Below are 19,094 nucleotides of genomic sequence, written 5' to 3' on the forward strand. Positions count from 1 at the left end.
AACATTGAAGCGTACATCGACAATCAATACTGGTCACCCTCTGAACTGGAATCCCAGGCGTGACAACCATGTCGATTCGACTAGCGGTCACGACGTTTGATCTTATCCGCGAAGACGGATTCTTCATGAAACGCCGGTCGAAGCCCAGCGCAATCTCGTGATAGATACTATAGTAGCTGCAACGTTGCAACGACTGAGTCGTAGACTGTCTCTGACCATTAAAAGGACCGGCCAATGATGGCAGATGTCAAGCCCACTACTAAAGTACCTGAACTCTTGATCTTCACTGTGCCTGAGCCTTGCCCGCGATGTTCTCCTCGCTCCCGGTGTTTTCCTTACTTTCGGCGGTTTCATCGCTTCCGATATCTTCCTCTGCTGCAGTGCTTTCTTCGCTTTCGGCGCTTACCAAATCGTTTTCCTCCGTCGAGAGGTCAACTGGCAGGGATTCTTGATCCGTCTCCGTGGATCCAATGGTTGCTTCAGCGAGGAGGCGCTTCTGCTCCATCATCTGCTTCTGCAAGGATATCTGCCGACGGAGAGAAGCGTCTTTCCTAAGTTTCTTGTTCGCCGAGAACTCGGTCAGAGCCCTGATCATCCTCTCTTCAACCAGCTCCTTGACATGGCCGGCAAGGGTTCTGTCCGTGAAAACGCCACCAAATCGGAAGCTCAGCCAAGAGTAGAGAATAATCGATCGGTGCAATCGTTCTAAGTCATGCAGGTACTCTTTATTTCCAGACACGGGTTTTTCCAATACCTCCAGATTTATCTCTGGGATATCCAGGAGACGGCCGCCTGAATGTTCAGCTACGCACCGGGCAAAGGCGCGAGTAACCTTAAGCGACGCGGGATCTCTCGCATAGATCGGCGCAGCGATGAAAATAAGCTGGTCGTCAATGCGAAGACCTTGCACGGTGTCGATGATCTCCGCACCCTCAAGTTGCGGGCTAGGGTCACACATGAAAAAGAGGGGGTGTACTTGAGAGATATCCAGGAGGCGCTTGAGGATATACTGAAAGGGAACGGTGGGCGGGAAATAGGCTGCGAATTTCTGCAAGACAGGGTCCGGAGGGAAAATCCCTGCAGCGGGAATTGGAGGAGGCTCAATGCTCATCGCCTGCTGGATATATGGAAGATCGACTTCTTCCAGGGACGTCACCAGACCGATATTTTTCTCCTCGTCATGAGAAGAACCGCCGTCCTTTCGAGTGTCTGAAGCCGCCGAACGGTACCGACCTGCGCGCCCGGCAATCTGTTTGATCTCGGGGACGGTGAGCCTTACAAGTCCTCCTGGAACCCTTTTAATCAGCGTCTCAAAAATAATCCGCTTGCAACTCCTTTGAAGAAAGTTAGTATTGCAGTCATATGTTTCTCGAAGATGAAGGAGCTTACAGATTGAGGCCCATGCCAATCGCATCGCTGGCTACAAGAAAATCATAGTCATTGTCGGGATCATTGAAAAGACTTGCCTGCTGCGTCCGGATTTCGGCTGGCAAGCTACCATAAATAATTGCTGCACGCCTCCCTGTTACCTTTTCGATTTCGCCTTTGAGAGCGTGAATTCCAAGACGGGAGAAGGAAACGATGCAGTCTCCCTTCTGGAGCTTTTTCAAATCACCTCTTAAACTCTTGTCCATGACTTTCAACGGATTCAGCCGCTCGTAGCGATGGATTTTGAGTGTATCCCCCGTGAGAGCACAAAGCTCCCGGATCAGAGGTACGGCCCTCGCCTCACCGCAGAGATGTAGCTCCATGGCACGCGCACCCAGAACAGCCCGAGTCCACGCCCAACCACGTCTTGGGTCTGCAATCATCTGGATCTCGTCGATAACACCAACCTCAAACTCCCGTCCGAGGGTTACCATCTCGACCGTGTTGCTTATTATCCTTGGGGCCTTGTCCTCCGGAAACCTGACGTCGTCACCAGTAATGAGACCACACGATATCCCTTTCGCATTCATTCGCGTGTATACTTCCTGGGCAAGCAGTCTCAACGGTCCTGCATAGAAACCCCTCTTCGCTTCCTCGAGCCGCTTCAGGGCATGATACGTCTTCCCCGAGTTCGTAGGGCCAACGTGCAGATGGATCGTCCGCTGCATCGAGCGGGCCTGGGGATACCACTCCGCCGGGTAACGAAGATCGGCGACCTTTTTCTGTTCCGCGAGCTTGGGTGTCGAATACTTGTTCGTGATATCGTCGGCCCGTAGAGCGTACTCCAACTCGCGTCTCAATCCCACCAGCCCATCTTTGATATACGCTTGCTGAAGAGATGCCTTGACGTGCCTCAGAGGGCCCCATCGCGAACCGGTCATGCGATCCTCCAACTTGCAGGCATTGAGGATATAGCGCTCAAACCGGCCCCAGCTCTTCAGCAAGGGATCATCTGGTTCAAGTGCTAGTTTGAAGTCGTGCAGAGCAGATGCCACAATCGAGGGGAAATCTCGAGAGACGGCACCCTGCCGGATGCTTCTAGTCGTGGACTCCGGGTCGGATTTCTTTGCGGTCTATCCAGGATAGCAGTCCATATTAGTTCAGATGTAGATGGTCCAGGACGCAGGAAAGTGTACTGCACCTTCTTGAGTTTGTCGTTTTGAAGCAATAACGGGTCAGAGTGAGGTTGAGCCTTGCGTTTACTGGCTTTCAGCCTTTGAGCGGCGGACCTTGAGAGCGACGCAGTCGTCGCAAAGGTGCGCCCCGTCGAGAGGAAAGGCCGAAAGGTGCAGAAGAGGCAATGGCTGCCTTTGCCTGTCCATGGCGGCATTCCTGGTCGAGACCTGACGCTGGAGACAAACCGTACCGGCTAAAGGCAGAGAAAGAGCAGGCCAGAAGGTGAAGTGCTTGTGCAGGCGAAGCATGAAGCTATAGAGCGGCGGAAAAAAACCGTCGGCCGCATCGGCGCCACTACTGGCGGCGGTCCACAGTGGAGCTGCACTACTTTGTCTCTACATGTATCAGATCGTCACCGGCCAGCTCTACTACTTCCTCTCTCCTATCCAAGTTCCTCATTCTCACACTCAGGACTGCGGTTTGTTGCACGGCAAACCGACTTGCTCAGCAGCAGCTCCCCCGTCATTTGATCCCATGCGGTGCACTTCCCGCCAGCCAGGATGGGCACCTCCATAATCAACATCCAGCGCGACAGTAGGTAACAGCATTCCCCTCCGCGTTCCCCGCGGTTCCGAAGCTCCTGCTCACATGGACTTCCCACAGTTATCCTGAACACGATCCGTACCACTGGCGGCGCCGATGTAAGCCAGACTACTCTGTTCTGTTCGACCGATCTCCGACTCACCCCGCTTCTCGCAGTGGAAAGTCCTGGTGGTGGACGAAGGCAGCAGGAAACTGCTCGATAACGCCGTCAAGGAAGATGATATCTTGAACCACAATGTCACCAGTAAGCGTAGCCCACCTGCCCACCCAGAGCCCAGCTGAGAATGGCCAGATGTCGAGCAGATCGAGCACAAGCGGGTCGCCAACCCGGACATGGATGCGCTGTACATCCTGTCGCCCCTCCCTCACATTGTCGACTGCCTCCTGGCCGATTTCGAGAAAAGGCGATATAGGAAGAGCTACTTGGTCTGGATATCTTGTCAGACGGCACCGTTTCCCACCACTCCGCGCACGGTCTGACCATGTCTTCAGTTCTCGACCCGCAGGAGCGCGCCAGGTTAGAGAAGTTGCAGGTCGCTCGCGACCAGATCGCGGAATTTCGAACCCTCAACATCGACTTCTTCCCGAGGGAGTCTCATCTGGTCACCCTACGGGACCCTTGGAGCTTCCCGGTACTCTTCCACCCCGGCTGCAACCATCTAATTCGAGGGCACCTCGAGGAACTCTCTCGAAAGGTGAGTCGGGATCGGGTACTATTGCTCCTTTGATCGGTCGACGTGCTGACACAGGGAAGGTTGTGTCACTGTGTGCTTCGTTGGGCGAGTACCCTGCGATTCGATACTACAGGCCCAAAACGCCCACCCATGAGGCAAGCGTCCTGTGCTCGCATCTTGCACGGTTTATCCAGGACGAGCTTGACCAGTATGCGAAATTCAACAAAAACTTCCCGCCTCCCTCTCCCCGACCTCGTGGGATTCTTTTCGTTGTCGATCGTTCCCTGGATCTCTGTTCTCCTCTCCTGCACGAGTTCACCTACCAGGCCATGGTTCACGATCTACTGCCGATCAAAGAGGGCGACAAGGTCACATACAAAACCGTGATTAACGAGGGAGGCCCGAACGAGGAGGTCAAAGACATGGAGATTGGTGAACACGACAAAGTCTGGGTCGACTATAGGCACATGCACATGAAGGATGTTCTCGGCAGGCTTTCCGAGGACTTTGCCAAGTTCCGAGCGGCAAACCCCCAATTTGCTGACGAGTGAGTCCTCTTCATGACCTTTCTCCTGCCAGATGATTTTGCTGACTCTTACGTCTCCTGTAGTGACTCGAAGGTCACTGTTAACACTATTAAAGACATGCTGGCAGGCCTCTCGGAGTTCCAGGAGGGCAAGAATGCGTATACGCTTCACCTGAACATGGCGCAGGAGTGCATGAAGTATTTCCAGGAGCGAAAGTTGATCGAAGTCAGCGCCGTTGAGCAGGTGCGTGGAAGGCAATTGACGTCGTCGACAACGCTCTTGCTAACTAGGAACAGACTCTTTCCACCGGCCTGGATGAAGACTACAAGAAGCCGAAAAACGTTGCCGATCAGCTCGTCAGGCTTCTGGATGACGACTCCATCATTCCTCCTGACCGCTTGAGGCTCATCATCCTTTATATTATCTACAGAGACGGGTTACTCGGTGGTGATATTAAGAAGCTTCTTTCCCACGCTCAGCTACCCCCACAGAATGGACAAGTGATATACAACTTTGACCTCCTGGGGGCGAGGGTCGAGAGGCCCCTCAAGGACTCGAAGCCAGCCAGCCAGCCCTTGTTCCAGCGGAAACCACCGCCGAATGTCGAGGCGGAGGAAGAAGTCAATCTATCCCGGTTCGAACCGAACCTGAAGTTGATGCTCGAGGAGCAGCTTCGAGGAACTCTGGATTCCACCGTCTTCCCCTTCACCCGCCCGCAGTCGGAGCAGGATACAATGATGGGCCATGACGGCTTGTCACAAGCATCACTGCGGAGCGCGAAGCCAACCTGGGCACGAACTCGTTCGTCCGCTGATCAGCCCCGGCAACGGATTATCGTCTTCATGGCAGGCGGGGCGACCTACTCAGAGGCGCGTGCATGCTACGAGGTCTCGCAAGCGTCCGGAAAAGATGTGTTCCTTGCGACGTCGCACATGCTGACCCCAGGCATGTTTCTGCGTCAAGTGGGAGATCTCAGCGTCGACAAGAGGCGGTTGGACATCCCGGCTGAACGGCCGAAGCCTACGGCGCCAGCACATCTTTGGGAAGATGACCCTGCTCCCACACCGCAGCAGCCGCAAGCACCGCCGACCGCTGCGATGGCGTCGATGTCTCTGAATTCGGGTTCTGTGCCTCGCAAGGCGCCAAATGGTACACCGCCAGCCCCCGCCCCGGCAGCAGCCCCAGCGCCAGCGGGCAAGCCGGAGAAGGAGGAGAAGAAGAAAAAGAAGAGACATCACTTCTTCAAGTAGAGCGATGCGGCATTCGAGCGTGCAGCATGTTCCTTTCACCTGATATCCCGGGCATTGTTCCCCCGCAGTCTGACTCGTATCTTTGCGTCGACTCGGGAAGTTTGAGTATTGGCCAGCGGCGCGATGTTGAGATTGGTTTGCGCATGAAATTATATGCATAACACACATACCCCGGTAGCTAGTGCGTCTATGTGTCCCTGTACTTTTACCTATATCTATTAACTATTCCAATATTTTCCATTTTTATCGCGTTCGCGGCTCCATTTCGATAACTAGGACCAGCCAATGTCTATAACGACATGCTTCAACGCCTCGTAAACATCAACTTGTAGGGGTATCACAAGACCAGAGAAAACAAATAGAAAGCCCACCCTCGTCCAGTGCAAATCAGAGCACGTAAACGAGTCAGAAAATAAACGTTCCTATATCCCATCCCCCAAATACTTCTGTACATCCTCACTCCGGTAGAACATCTCCCTCAGCTTCTCCCCTCTCTTCTTCGCCTCCATCTCCCGCTGCCGGACCTGCTTCGCGTTTAGCTTCTCGACCCTCGCCTCTTTCACCGCCCGGCCCTTCTTCTTCTTCTCTTCCTCCGGCACCCCCAGCCCGGCCGTATCCTCCTTTATACGTGCCTTGAGCGGTTCCCGGATTCCTTCACGGCCCGGGGCGCCCAGGCCTAGACGGGAGTCAGGATCCCAGCCGTACGAGGCCAGGTAGCGCAGTCCCGGACGGGTGCGGTCGAGGTGTGAGGGAGGATGGGAGTGCGTGAGGCAGACCTGGTGCGCGATGGAGGCTTCGTGCGGTCTGTCGGTGCTTCCGTCGTCGGGGTTTCTGTCGAGGGGGAGGTTGCAGACGTCGCAGAGGCCGGGTGTCGCTGTCGAGGTCGACGTCACATCTTTCTTGTCGCCATGCTCCCCCTGATCTGCATGTGACAGTGATGCTGTTGCTGCTGCTTCTGATGATGATTCCACACGCTCCGCTTCCTCCGGCAGCACAATCGAGAGGTACTTGCTCGCAGCGTTGGGGCCGGGCTTTTTCTCTGGCTCGGTCTTGGTCTTGACGACGTCGCCGGTGGTCAACAGCGTCTCGGACGAGGGCACGAACGGCACGCGCTTCCTGCGGATGCCAGCGCTGAAGACGCGCTGGTCATGGGGCGCGAGGAAGTAGTCCTCGTCGTCGGCCATATTTTGTATATATGTCGGAGGATGTTATGTTGGATGTTGCATGTCGGAGGGTCTAGGCCAGTGGCGGGAGATCGTCCGCTAGCTAGCAGTTGGCGGGAGACACCTCCGACATCCCATACTTGTCTGTCTCTGCGGAGTAAATATCTACTGCTGCATACAGCACGCGAACGCCCGCCATGCCCGTTCCGCTCATCGCCCAGGGCATCACTGAGGGCGTCTCGTCCATCCCATATGCCGTCCCGGTGCTGCGCGCAGCGCCCTGGCTGCTGCTGCTCGCCGCGCTGAAGTACTACTTTGGCGGCGCGCGCAACACCTCCGAGCGCCTGATGCACTCCAAGGTCGTGATGATCACTGTATGTCCTCTATATTCTCTCTCTATCGACTGTTCCTCATGCTGATATCTACTTTCTGTGATTTCTAGGGCGGTACATCTGGAATTGGCGCCGCTATCGTCCACGACCTCGCCTCGCGCGGAGCCCAGATCATCCTCCTCACCCAACACTCCCCTTCGGACCTCTTCCTGGTCGACTACATCAACGACGTGCGCAAAGCGACGGGGAACCAGCTCATCTACGCTGAGCAGGTCGATCTATCCTCGCTGCACTCCATCCGCACCTTCGCAACCCGCTGGGTGGACAATGCTCCGCCTCGGCGTCTGGACATGATCATCCTCTGTGCCCACACGACGGTCCCGTCGGGAGTCGCGAGAAAACCAACGGTGGACGGTCTGGACGAGGAGTGGCAGGTCAATTACCTGGCTAACTTCCACTTGCTGAGCATACTGAGCCCGGCGCTGCGCGCGCAGCCGCCGGACCGCGACGTGAGGATCATATTCGCTACCTGCTCGAGCTACGCCGGGGCATCGCTCGATCTGGAGCTGGCTAAGAAGCCAGTTATCGAATCGTCCTCTTCTTCGAAATCCTCCTCCAAACAGACCAGCCGGGGTCGTGCAACGGGCACCGACACGAAACAGCAGCAGCAGCAGAAACAACAACAAAAGAAAAACAACATGTACGGCATGTCCAAACTCGCCCTGATGTCCTTCGCGCAATCCTTCCAGAAACACCTCTCCTCCTACAAACGCCCGGACAACTTCCCGCCCAACACCCGCGTCCTAATCGTGGACCCGGGCCTGAGCCGCACGCCCGGAACCCGCCGCTGGCTGACGGGCGGCTCTCTCTGGGGCCTCCTCCTCTACCTGCTCACCTGGCCGCTGTGGTGGCTGATCCTGAAGTCCCCGCAGCAGGGGGCGCAGAGCTTCCTGTACGCGGCCATGGACGCCAAGTTCGGCCGCGGCACGACCGGCGGGTGGCTGATCCGCGAGTGTCAGGACTTTGAGAAGTTCGCGCGGTCGGAAGTGCGCGACGAGGCGATCGGCAAGCGGATCTGGGAGTTCAGCGAGAAGCAGATCCAGGAGAAGGAGAAGGAGGGTGCGGTGAGGAGGGCGCTGGAGAAGAAGGAGAATAAGGCTGCTGCAGCTTCTTCGTCTTCGTCTTCTGCTAATAGCTCGTCGTTGAAGGAGCAGACGCCTGGGTCGAGGAGGAGCCGGAAGGCGACGAGGTAGTAGTCGAAGATGAACAACTAGATAGATAGATATTAATCTCTCCTTAGAGACCTAGGTGCCACCTATCTGGGCATCCTACGTATGTATTTAACGAATACATTGTATACCATAGCTTATCAATATGTTGATTACCCACACACCCTTCCGCCAAGACCTCTCTAAGAAAATCCCCCAAGATTCAACATAAAAGAAACGGATAAACCAAGAAAAAACCCAGCAAGGTTAGATAGGGAAAAAAGATATCCATCTGGCATCTCTCACCCCACATCATTCATACACGGTACAGCGATGACTGATGACTGCTTAATCCATAACACATCACTATAATCAGCCCTCGTCAATTCTACAGTACAAGTCCCTCATAACAGAATACGGATTTAAGCCACTTCTGCATCTTATTGTTATCCCGACTCACTATACAATTAAAGTCAAAGCCAAGTTATACTTGGTAGTAAGTAAGGACCTAGGTAAGTAGTATTCACTCGTCTATGTACTGTACAGTACACAGCTAGGTTAGGTAGGTAGCCACCTACCTACCCAAGTTTATTGATTTAAGGAGGAAATCCAGTTCACCAAAAAAAAAATTTCACACAGACGATGCAATTGCTCTTTTTTTCCTGGAAGGGGAAGGGTCAATCTCGTGGAAACCGGACGTGGGAAAAGCGTGTGGTGTTGCTGGTTCTACAGTACAAAAGGAAGCGAGGTAGCACTATGTTGTTACGATCGACATGGACAACATGGCCTTGCATGGATAGGCATGCTACCCCGCAGAGCAGGAGATAAGAGTATCTCTGATCACGTGGAACTACCATAGGGAACTACCATGGGATGGTAGTCAACAAAGGTAGTCACTACCATCAAGGACTACCATGAGATGGTAGTCAGGATGGTAGTCAAAGGACCATGTATATAAAGACACTCCTTAACCATGGGGATTAGGACCCCGTGGTCAACTCAGATAGCAACCCCAATAGCAACATTGCTAGTAACGGCTTATCTATCTACCTTTTCCTCTTGTCTTCTGTCCTTCAAGATAAACCCAACGCGCCTCAGCCTAGAAGTCCTAGGTCCGCCGTTACATATGTGTACACATGTGTATATAATTGTGTAGTACATGTACGCGTATGCTGCGTAGGTAGGTAGGTAGGTAGTACTACAGTACCATTACTATTACTACTAATACTAATACTAAACAGGGTCACATGAAATAGAGATAGACAGAAAGGGGGGAGGGGGGCAGGACGAGGTCTGCGTTACAATGTAATGGGACATTTTGAAATTTAGACAAGGTGGGGACCTCCAATTTCCAATCCATGACTGGATTTTAACATAAATGCTGTTGCTGAAAAAAAAATATTTGTAAACGTTTATTAGGACTGTTTGAATCCTGCCCGGTGGAACAGAACAGAGAGTCAAGAGACCTGGGCAGGCTTGACCATATCCGTATAAGAGTAGTAATGCAAGTGGATGGATGGATTAGTCAGGGAATGCATGCATTGCATAATAGTTCACGAAAACAATACGATAATTGTCCACCAATCGCTGAATCTGTAAAATAATATGGTATACTACCTGTGATGCAGAAGCAGGTCGACGGAAGAGAGGTCAGGAAGTCCTCAACTGCATGTTTTAGGTAGCACCCTATTTACATATATTCGTTTATTTATTCATATTCTATCTATTTAGAATTCTGTCTAAAAGTCGGATAGGAAGCGAAATGGGGGGAATCGAATCGAGACGCTATGCTACTCTAAGCCCAGCTCTCCTTCTCTCTTATGTATTTGTTTTTCTTACTCACTCCGAGTGGGGGTATATTTGTCCCTTCTCCGATCGTCGCTCCTCATCAAAAAAGAAGGGCCCCGCTTATTATCTAGGGGCCCTTTCTCGTCTCTTCCGCTTCTCCGTTTCAATCCGATGGATCTGATTTGTTTCGTCCATCTTCCCCAGTTTACCTGCTCATCCAGACGTCATGAATCACATACAACGCAGACTACTATTACTAGCTTAGTTCTGCTTCTTCAGCTTCTCCAGCAGCTCGGCCGGCGGCTGCTGGCGGTAACCCTGAGGGTTGTTGCGGGTCCAGAGCCAGAGGTCCTCGCACGCCTGCTCGAGGGTGCGCTGAGCCTTCCAACCCAGCTCCTGGTTGGCACGGGTCGGGTTGGAGGTCAGGTTCAGGACGTCACCGGCACGGCGGGGAGCAACCTCGTAGGGAAGATCACGGCCGACGGCGTTGGAGAAGGCGCGGATCATCTCGTACACGGTGCTGCCCTTGCCGGTACCCAGGTTCCAAGCGCGGACACCGGGGTGGTTGGCGCGCAGGTAGTTGAGGGCCTTGAGGTGACCCTCCGCGAGGTCCAGGATGTGGATGTAGTCGCGGATGGCGGTGCCGTCGTGGGAGGCGTAGTCTGTATAGTTCTGTTAGAAACAGCGAGTCCTTGGGTTGTGCGCCAGCTGGGGATGATTCAAGGGAAATCAACATACCGTCACCGAAGACCAGGAGCTTCTCCCTCTTGCCAGTCGCGACCTGAGCCAGCAGGGGCAGCAGGTTGTACGGGACACCCTGGGGGTCCTCACCCATGATACCGCTGGGGTGAGCACCGGCGGGGTTGAAGTAGCGCAGCAGGGCGCCGTTCCACTTCTCAGCCTCCTCGGGCTTGCCAGCCTTGGTAGCGTTGTTGCGCTGCGCGTTGATGAAGTCCGTGATGGCGTTCTCAACGGCGAACTTGGTGTTACCGTAGGGGTTGGTCGGGCCCAGAGGGCACTCCTCGGGGATGGGGATCATGTTGGGGAAGCGGGTCGCGTCACCGTAAACGGTGGCAGAGCTGGAGAAGACAATGTTGGTGACATTGTGACGGAGCATGGAGCGCAGCAGGCAGATGGTGCCGTAGACGTTGACATGGTAGTAATCGAGGGGTCTCTCGCCAGACTCGCCGACGGCCTGTAGAGCAGGAGTTTAGCTAACCGCCAGACAAAACGGTTTCGACCTCATATCCACTAGTGAGACGAAAAACGACTGGAACAAGCACCCACCTTCAGAGCGGCAAAGTGGATGACGCTGTCGATGTCCGGGTGGGCCTCGAACACCTTGTCGAAGCCCGACTCGTCGGTGATGTCGAACTTGGCGAACTCGGGCTTCTTGCCGGTGAGGAGCTCAATGCGATTGATGACCTCGTCCGAGGAGTTGTACAGGTTGTCCGCGATGACGACCTTGTAGCCCGCCTCGATCAGGGCGAGGGCCGTGAAGGACCCGATGTAGCCCGTTCCTCTGCGCGACCACCGTCGAGTCAGCACGTTTTCTGCCTTCCTGAGGCTGTCAAACAGGAATTGGGGGCTCTGCGACGCTTACCCAGTGACGAGAACGGATCCGGCAGCCATGATTGCAGCGCAGCGCAAGTCAGGGACAGGTATCGGGGTATAGAGTTAAACAGCGGGAGAGCTGGTGGGGAGGCTCGAGCGGCGGCGGGACTGAGAGGTCGTTTGCCGTCTGATATGGGCAGACGAAGGGCAACGCAGGGAGAGAGACGGAGAGGAGATGGAGATAGAGGAGATGGGAGAGGGAGAGCAGGAGGGAAGACAGGAATGCAGGAGGATGTTATAAGGTCGCGCAGCAGGCCCCGGACGAGGCTGGCAGCCCACACGGCAGGCCTCTCTGATCGGCACGACCGCGATGGACGATCAGCCGCCAGACGAGACGAGGATGATTAAGTTAATTAACCTGAGGTCCACCGGGGCCGTGAACCTCGCAATCGCACGCCTGCGATCGCCCGCACGTTGTGTCCGCGGCGGGACGCGGTGGAGCGACTTACGAGCGCATCGCCACTCGCACGGCTCGAGTCCTGGAGAACCCCGGCGCGCTCCGTGGTTTGCTCCTCTCGCCTCCTGATATCTCATGAGTCGTGATGCCCCTGTCTAGACCTGCGATCTACATCTACGCTCTACTTCTCATCCTGTACAATCTCATTTCATTTCGTTCCTGATATCTCGCTGGATGCCTCCCTCGCCGGGCGCAGATCGTGACGTAGAGATGTAAGAGTACATACATTAAGCTGCTCCAGATCGTCTCCAGACGCTCGTTTCATGAGAACAGAGTATTTCGGGCCGCCCGGGCCAGCTCGTCAAGCCCTCTCCCCTGAAGGGATTGCCGTAGTAGCTCCTATATCGCCAGTCCCACCCTGTATGTATGCGTCATCGCTGGCATTATTTCCGCTTTTCCAGCCCCCTTGTAAACTTCGAGACGATGAGAACCAAAGAATTCGCCAACTGCACATGAGAAAAAAACAATCACTTTAACCGAGAAGCTCGACGTCCAGTCCAATGGCACGCATGAAGAGATTGACATTGCCAAGCCTCTGGCTGGCCATGTCCGGAGGCAGCGTCTTACTCTGGGCCACGGTCGCCATAACCCGATCCCTGCACATCGTCTGTCAGCAAAGACCCCGGTGACACTGTAGAGAATTACTAGATCGGGAATACTCACTTCACAGCAATGACAAGACGCTGCTGCTGCTCCGGATTCGCTCCTATGCCCACCGCAGCCAAGAACTGCCACACGTACATGTCGTCGCCCGAGTTGATCGAGCCCGGGAACACATCGCCCAGGATGGGCTCCAGGATGTCGAAGAGGACGTTGAATTTCTCAACCCACTGCTGCCAGTCGCGCTCGTCCGCTTGGCCAGCTTCCTTTACGATCTCTGCACGGCTGAGCAGCATCGTCAGGATGCCCAGGCCGACCTTGGTTTTGGCCACGGTCTGGACATGAGTCTGCGCGATGACAAGTCCTAGCAGTCCAATAATGATGTTAAAGGGTGCCTCGTTCACATACCCGAGGAGACTGGGCATGACGGCCTGGGAGAAGAGATCAATATCCTCCCGAACTGAGAGAGGTGGCTGGGCCTCTCCGGGCTGAGGCTGCGCCTTTCGGACGACATCCAGCGTGTCCAGGTGCACGACGATCATGGTGAGGATGGTAACCCGCTGCTCCTGGTCAATATGACGGAAGATACGAGGAATGGCCTTCTTCCCCTTGGAGTATGAGAGGAACGCGATGAACGGGTGCGGAGTAGCGGAGCCAGGAACGATGGGTTCCATAACCTTCAGCTCCCGCCACAGCTTCTGGTTAAGAGCCTGAATCTTCTCCCTCCAGTCCATATGTCTTTGGATGGCCTCGGGATCGTCCTGGCTCGGGGGGGGAGGCATGTTGCGCTCCATGTCCTCCATCTTCATCAATGTGCCGTATACATTCTCGATATTGTTCAATATCGATTTCCGATCGCTTGGACTGAGGTCAGTATGAGCGGCCCTCTTGGCAGCCTTGACGCCATCGGCGCTTTCGGGGCGCTTAATGTTAAGCAAGGGCTTCGGCGTCTTGGCATTGCTGAAGGAGATCTTGCCCAAGCTGCCCTCAATTATCAGCTGCTTGTTCTTTGGTTTCAGCTTCGCGGCCTCAACAGCGCGCTGGACCTGCTGCTGCATTCGTTGCATGTGGTTGTCGGCAGTCTGGTAGTGTCTCCTGCCATGTCCACTGGTGCGAGCTCCTGTCTGGAAGAGGTACGTTTGCGCGAAATGACCAAGCGGCTGGTGAGGGTGCTGCCTCGGAGCGCCCCTGATCTGGCTGTAGACTTGATAGTAGAAGTCTTCCGACAAGACAGCCTCAGGGTCCTGGTCCGCAACATTCCCCGTAGCGGCAACCAGCTGCTGCAGCTGAATCCGCGTTATGAAGTTCTTGTCCTGCGGCGTCATCAAGCCATTACCCTTAGAGAGGAGGAAGATCTTGTGGTTGCGTTTGGCACGCTTAGCATCTTCGAGGAGAAGAGCCATACGCTGCTCCTCCGTCAGGTTCATCAGCTGCTGGGGGTTAGTGATCAATGGCAGCGCGCCGTTTGGACCGACCAGCGGTTGCTGCGGTGCTCGCGGCATCCGTGGGGGACCAGCATGACGTTGCTGAGGAGGCATCTGCTGCTGCTGGTTTTGCCTCTGCATCATCTGCAACGGCGCTTGAGGCGGAATGCCAGCATGGGCAGGATACGTCTCAGGAGGCGCCTGCTGATGACGCTGCAACATTTGCGATGGTGGAACGCCTCTGGTAAACTGAGCCTGTTGTTCTAGGTGTAGCAGTTCGGGCGGCAGCTGGGAGTAGCCGTCAGGCAAGGGTAGCATCTGCTGGGGGCGGGGGATAGACTGAGGCAGCTCAGCAAGACCAGGCGGGACGGATACAGCAGGTTGAGTCTGAGCTGGGCGCTGATTCTGAGCGCGCATTTGGGCTTCAACCTCCTCCAGGCTCATCATCTTCTTGGCAGGCGCAGCCTGTTGAGCAGCAGTGGCTGCAGGCTTCGGAGCCGAAGAGGTTTTCCATACGCTTGACTTGGCGGTGATTTCGGGGATGTACCCAGGATCCTGGTATTTCTCATAGCCTGTCTTCTTCGGCTTCTGAGAAGTGGTCGTTGAAGTCGTTGTTGTCGTCGTACTAGTAGTTGTAGTAGACGTCGTCGGCGCCGCAGTCGTCGTCGCAGTTGCGGGCGGGGCGGTGGTAGTGGTTGGCTTATGATGCTGCAGGTTGTAGCGTATCTGTTCCTCGCTGATCACATCCGAGACCTGCGCTGTCTTTCCAAAGAAGTCGAAATCCTTTCCCACTGGCCCCGCATCGGCTCCAAAGGTATCTTCGTTGAAGGCATCCTGGTCCTCGTCCAGCTGGTCACCCAGCCCATCATACGTGTCTTCGAAGTCGATGCTACCAGGACACAAAGTCAGCGGCTGTCCAGAGAGAGATATCGGTAGGAGGCTCAAAGCTTACGCATCATCATCATCGTCGTCGTGAGCTTTGGCGCGAGCGACTTCATCGAAGGGATCTGGGTTCTCAAAGATGCCCCTCGAGTCCCCAGACCGATCACGGTCCCTGGGAAGCGTCGTGTCAAAGCCGAAGAACGACATCTCGGCTGATGGAGGTCAAGAGGAAAAACAGGGTGGGAGGCGCGGCGATTGCTGCATGGCCTGCAGATTTGAAGTTCGCCGTTGATATCACACACGGTGCTCGTTCTGCGAAAAGGTGGATGGTCCGTGCATATATGCCTCAGGCTCGCGCTGCTGCCCCTCTCGTAATCCCCCGCGATAGGACCAACGCAACGGATGATGGCAAAGACAATCACGAATTCCAGCAAATAAAGAAAGTATGTCTTTGCTTGAAGCTTCATTCGTCAGCTATCTTCTTGAAAAATAGCGTATAACGGAAATTGTATTCGTTCATCTCGCGCGCGCTCCTATTCTGACTTCTAAATATTTTGCAATCAGCTGACATCTGATCTCACAGCCTGTGGTTGATTCTTACACTATTTTAAAATTCACACATTTGTAGATCCAAGAGTCCAACCTTATTCTATATTTCACCTTTCATGATGGAAACCTTTAACAATGGTAACAGACAACGCCGATCAACATCGAGCAGAGGTACATCAACTACCGAATTAAACACATAAAATACTAGAAGGGCACATTAAAAAGCTCTTCAACGTTCCTGCCATCATGGGCTGGGTGTCTACGGCTATGAAAATGTTAGCTAGAACACTATCCGCAGGTGATCTCTGATTCATTCAATCCACCTAGGCGACTGACCAGTACTACTTTTCGAAGGGGTATGGCAAGGGTTATAACAAAGCAATGCGTGGTTATAGGCGAGTATGGACTGGGGTAGTATGCTCTCTTTATTGTAGAGATTCTGAGATTGACGATGCTGACTAGGCTCATAGGCTTCTTGGGCATACCGCTACCTTACAGTGGTAATATATTTGGTTGACACCTACCTAGAGAACCAAGGAAATGATCTCTGGCCAGCCTCGATCGTTTTCTAGATAGGCTCATCTGTGTGACCTGGAGAAGTTTGAGTTAACAATCCGTCCTCATGTCTCTTCCATCCCGCTGCTAACGTCTTCTCAGCAATCAGCCTGCGAGCCTGCTATCTCACATCCCCAGCTAACTTGCTTCTAAGATAACCATGCCTGGCACCGACCCGAGAAACCTTCCCACTGACCACCCGCTCCGCTCGAGGAAGCTACCCTGGTATAATGAGTCTATTGGTGGTGAAATCACTCTACAAACCGTCCAGCTCCTTGAAGAATACAGCAACATTCCTGCATCCGAGCTAGAATTGCATATATACAAAATTGTGAGTCTTGACTGGCCCGTTACAACGTAAAACCATATTCACACTGGCCTGGGATATATGTCCATGGCCGTGCATCGGCGAGTTCTGATTTATCAACTTCGGCCTGCGCAGGCACCCTCACTACCAGAAGCTCCTCTCGCTCCTCAAATCCTCTTCTCCATCCAAAGACAAGCAGCATCCTACATTTCTTGACCTCGGCACCTGTCTTGGTCAGGATGTGCGCGCCCTGCACTACGACGGTGCCCCCCTTTCAACGCTGTATGGCTCGGACCCTTTTGCCAGGATTCGAAGGTGCGAGCCACGCGCTCTTCAAAGACGCTGACCGTTTCACGCCGGAGCACTTTATCGTCGGCGATATCTTTGATACCGACCCAAGGACCTCTGTTCTTGCCAAGACGGCCGGCTCTTGGTCTGTGGTCAATATCTTCATGTTCTTGCATATCTTCAATCTGGAAGAGTCGGAGCTGGCCTGCATTCAGATCTTGAAGCTGCTGCGTCCTGAGCCTGGCTTGTTCGTGATAGGTGCTCAGACGGGCACGCTGAACGCCGGTGAGATGGTGGTTCCTCCACCCCTAGCAGAGCCTGGAGAAAATAAGGTCGTCTGGCGCCACAGTCGCGAAACCATGATCGATATGTGGAAGCGTGTTGGAGAGAGGCTCGGTATAGAGCTCAAAGACTGGGCCGATTATGACCAGGATGAGATCAGAGAGAGGGAACTTGGCATAGCGCAGGATCAGGACTGGGAGAAGCGGAATAGGTTCTTTTCACCGGGAAGGACGAGAGACGAATCTTCTTCCTAGTGGAACGAGTTTGAAAAGTCATTTGTACTGGTCAGTTCTGGATTAGATAGACCGAATTAACGGATAGAGTGTCAGCGTTGGAGTGGAGATGAAGTCTTCAGATATGCCCCAGTATTTCTCTCTTCGCTATATGGGTGTTTTCTAAGCTGACAGATGCATATCCATCGCAACGATAATCTCAATCTCACATACTACTACCATTTAAGCTCGTTCTTGGCCGGCCTAGCCCGAGGCTTTTCCGAAGACAAGAGGAGGGAAGCCGGAAGACAAGCTCACCGTAATCGACACCGGTGCGGTTGACTTTAAATAAACCCCGTCTCCACTCTAGGACCTAGGCAATATTTGCTTGAACATCTTCTTGAACACATTAACTATGAGGAAGTTGCCTGTATGCTGATAAACCGCGACGATGCTTTATCTCACTTCGACATTGGGCGATCGGATCTCAGGGTGCATTACGTCTGCGAGCTTACGCAGTAGGCTCAGGCCCACTCCCTGCTGGTGCCATTGACCTAGCATACACTGTACAGTACGAAATGTTTGAACGTGTCAGTAGTAAGAGAAATGTCCCGCAGGAAATGGAGGACGTCAAGGCGGAGAAATACCGACTTCCTGGATACGGACATCGTATATACAAAACCACCAGAACCACGAGATCATCACCTGAAGCGGATGTACTGCGTACACCAGTTCTGCAGTAGTACCTTAGGGCTCTGTATCTAACTAAGACTGTCTTTCTTATTATAGGTAGACCCTGCGCTAAAGAGATAGCTCTGTTTAAAATAGGTAAAGTGGGCTGATCTCCGATGTCTTAGCCTCCAACTAGATGCCCTGAATAGGTTGAGGATCTGCCTGTATCAAAGCGTGCGGGAGGTATTGTCTATTGATCGACCTTTTATAAATGGTTGCCCAACCCACGTCACGAATTCACTACTTACCTATAGCTTGCTTTGAGCTACACAAAGCTGGATCTCCTCAGTCAGCTAATTTAATCAATCCAGTCAGTCAACCATGGCTCCCTTCTCTGCGAGACTTGAGGCCTTCATAGGCCGCCGCCTCATCAAACAACGGGGTCGTGACGCGAAGCTCCTGACGCGAGCCAACGCAACACTCAAGAACCTCTCGCCCACGCTGGCAGTCTCGTCTCCGCTCGGCCCATCTGAATCCCCTCTCCTCCCCGAACATACACCGCTCGCGGACAACCGATTCCCAAGCCTCTCGTGGGAGCTACCCAGCGACGTCGACCCGACCCAAGTCCACTCGTACCTGCTGGTCGTTGAAGACCCGGACGCGCCCCTTCCCAGTCCCGTCGTGCACGGCTTGTACTACGGACTCCCGGCGGAGAAGACCTCAGTTGGACCAGACGACTTTGTCCCGGCCAATGGTGGGCAGGGTGATGATCTCGCGGGGGGTTTTCGGTACGGCGCTAATCGGATGAAGAGTGTCTGGGGAGGGCCCAGGCCTGTCCTGGCACACGGCTCGCACCGCTATTTCTTTCAGGTCATCGCGCTCAAGAATGATCTGTCGGCTGGTGGGGGGGACAAGTTGCTCAGCAAGAAACACCTGCTGAAGGCGCTCGTCGATGACAACGTGCTGGCTTGGGGCGAGTGGGTGGGAACGTTTGAGCGCAAACTGGAGTAACTAGGCAAAGTACTGAAGGGGGATTATTATTCGGTCCTATGGAGTACTTGGGATTGTCACTGGGTTCGAAGGAATTGAACGACATGTTTTCCTCAGGCGTTGGGCAATAAGGCTGTGACTATACTCCGTGCGTGTGTGTCTTGGGGTTAGCG

General features: G+C 54.0%; 8 protein-coding genes across 8 annotated transcripts; 4 read left to right on the plus strand and 4 right to left on the minus strand.

Moving 5' to 3' along the window:
* Positions 1 to 283: 283 nt before the first annotated feature.
* VTN00DRAFT_9946 (uncharacterized protein) lies at positions 284 to 2,758 on the minus strand (the record flags this gene model as incomplete). The annotated part of the gene is made up of 3 exons (XM_069436957.1): positions 284 to 1,334; positions 1,390 to 2,501; positions 2,570 to 2,758. The coding sequence occupies 3 exons, from the start codon at positions 2,756 to 2,758 to the stop codon at positions 284 to 286; spliced, it is 2,352 nt and encodes a 783-aa protein (XP_069284545.1).
* Positions 2,759 to 3,104: 346 nt separating this feature from the next.
* VTN00DRAFT_9947 (uncharacterized protein) lies at positions 3,105 to 5,598 on the plus strand (the record flags this gene model as incomplete). Its single annotated transcript, XM_069436958.1, has 8 exons — positions 3,105 to 3,138; positions 3,208 to 3,245; positions 3,304 to 3,391; positions 3,440 to 3,586; positions 3,640 to 3,842; positions 3,902 to 4,368; positions 4,432 to 4,591; positions 4,645 to 5,598. The coding sequence occupies 8 exons, from the start codon at positions 3,105 to 3,107 to the stop codon at positions 5,596 to 5,598; spliced, it is 2,091 nt and encodes a 696-aa protein (XP_069284546.1).
* Positions 5,599 to 6,020: 422 nt separating this feature from the next.
* On the minus strand, positions 6,021 to 6,782 carry VTN00DRAFT_9948 (uncharacterized protein; the record flags this gene model as incomplete). The annotated part of the gene is made up of 1 exon (XM_069436959.1): positions 6,021 to 6,782. One exon carries the CDS (start codon positions 6,780 to 6,782, stop codon positions 6,021 to 6,023), a length of 762 nt encoding a protein of 253 aa, XP_069284547.1.
* A 176-nt stretch (positions 6,783 to 6,958) lies between these two features.
* On the plus strand, positions 6,959 to 8,346 carry VTN00DRAFT_9949 (uncharacterized protein; the record flags this gene model as incomplete). The annotated part of the gene is made up of 2 exons (XM_069436960.1): positions 6,959 to 7,135; positions 7,204 to 8,346. 2 exons carry the CDS (start codon positions 6,959 to 6,961, stop codon positions 8,344 to 8,346), a joined length of 1,320 nt encoding a protein of 439 aa, XP_069284548.1.
* A 2,004-nt stretch (positions 8,347 to 10,350) lies between these two features.
* VTN00DRAFT_9950 (uncharacterized protein) lies at positions 10,351 to 11,721 on the minus strand (the record flags this gene model as incomplete). Its single annotated transcript, XM_069436962.1, has 4 exons — positions 10,351 to 10,751; positions 10,828 to 11,284; positions 11,377 to 11,611; positions 11,693 to 11,721. 4 exons carry the CDS (start codon positions 11,719 to 11,721, stop codon positions 10,351 to 10,353), a joined length of 1,122 nt encoding a protein of 373 aa, XP_069284549.1.
* Positions 11,722 to 12,632: 911 nt separating this feature from the next.
* VTN00DRAFT_9951 (uncharacterized protein) lies at positions 12,633 to 15,273 on the minus strand (the record flags this gene model as incomplete). The annotated part of the gene is made up of 3 exons (XM_069436963.1): positions 12,633 to 12,756; positions 12,824 to 15,073; positions 15,137 to 15,273. The coding sequence occupies 3 exons, from the start codon at positions 15,271 to 15,273 to the stop codon at positions 12,633 to 12,635; spliced, it is 2,511 nt and encodes an 836-aa protein (XP_069284550.1).
* A 743-nt stretch (positions 15,274 to 16,016) lies between these two features.
* VTN00DRAFT_9952 (uncharacterized protein) lies at positions 16,017 to 17,301 on the plus strand (the record flags this gene model as incomplete). Its single annotated transcript, XM_069436964.1, has 3 exons — positions 16,017 to 16,029; positions 16,086 to 16,115; positions 16,784 to 17,301. The coding sequence occupies 3 exons, from the start codon at positions 16,017 to 16,019 to the stop codon at positions 17,299 to 17,301; spliced, it is 561 nt and encodes a 186-aa protein (XP_069284551.1).
* A 1,011-nt stretch (positions 17,302 to 18,312) lies between these two features.
* VTN00DRAFT_9953 (uncharacterized protein) lies at positions 18,313 to 18,942 on the plus strand (the record flags this gene model as incomplete). The annotated part of the gene is made up of 1 exon (XM_069436965.1): positions 18,313 to 18,942. One exon carries the CDS (start codon positions 18,313 to 18,315, stop codon positions 18,940 to 18,942), a length of 630 nt encoding a protein of 209 aa, XP_069284552.1.
* Positions 18,943 to 19,094: the final 152 nt, after the last annotated feature.

This window comes from Thermoascus crustaceus (assembly GCF_041956765.1).
Source record: "Thermoascus crustaceus strain CBS 181.67 unplaced genomic scaffold VTN00scaffold_8, whole genome shotgun sequence".
NCBI classification, from domain to species: Eukaryota; Fungi; Ascomycota; class Eurotiomycetes; order Eurotiales; family Thermoascaceae; genus Thermoascus; species Thermoascus crustaceus.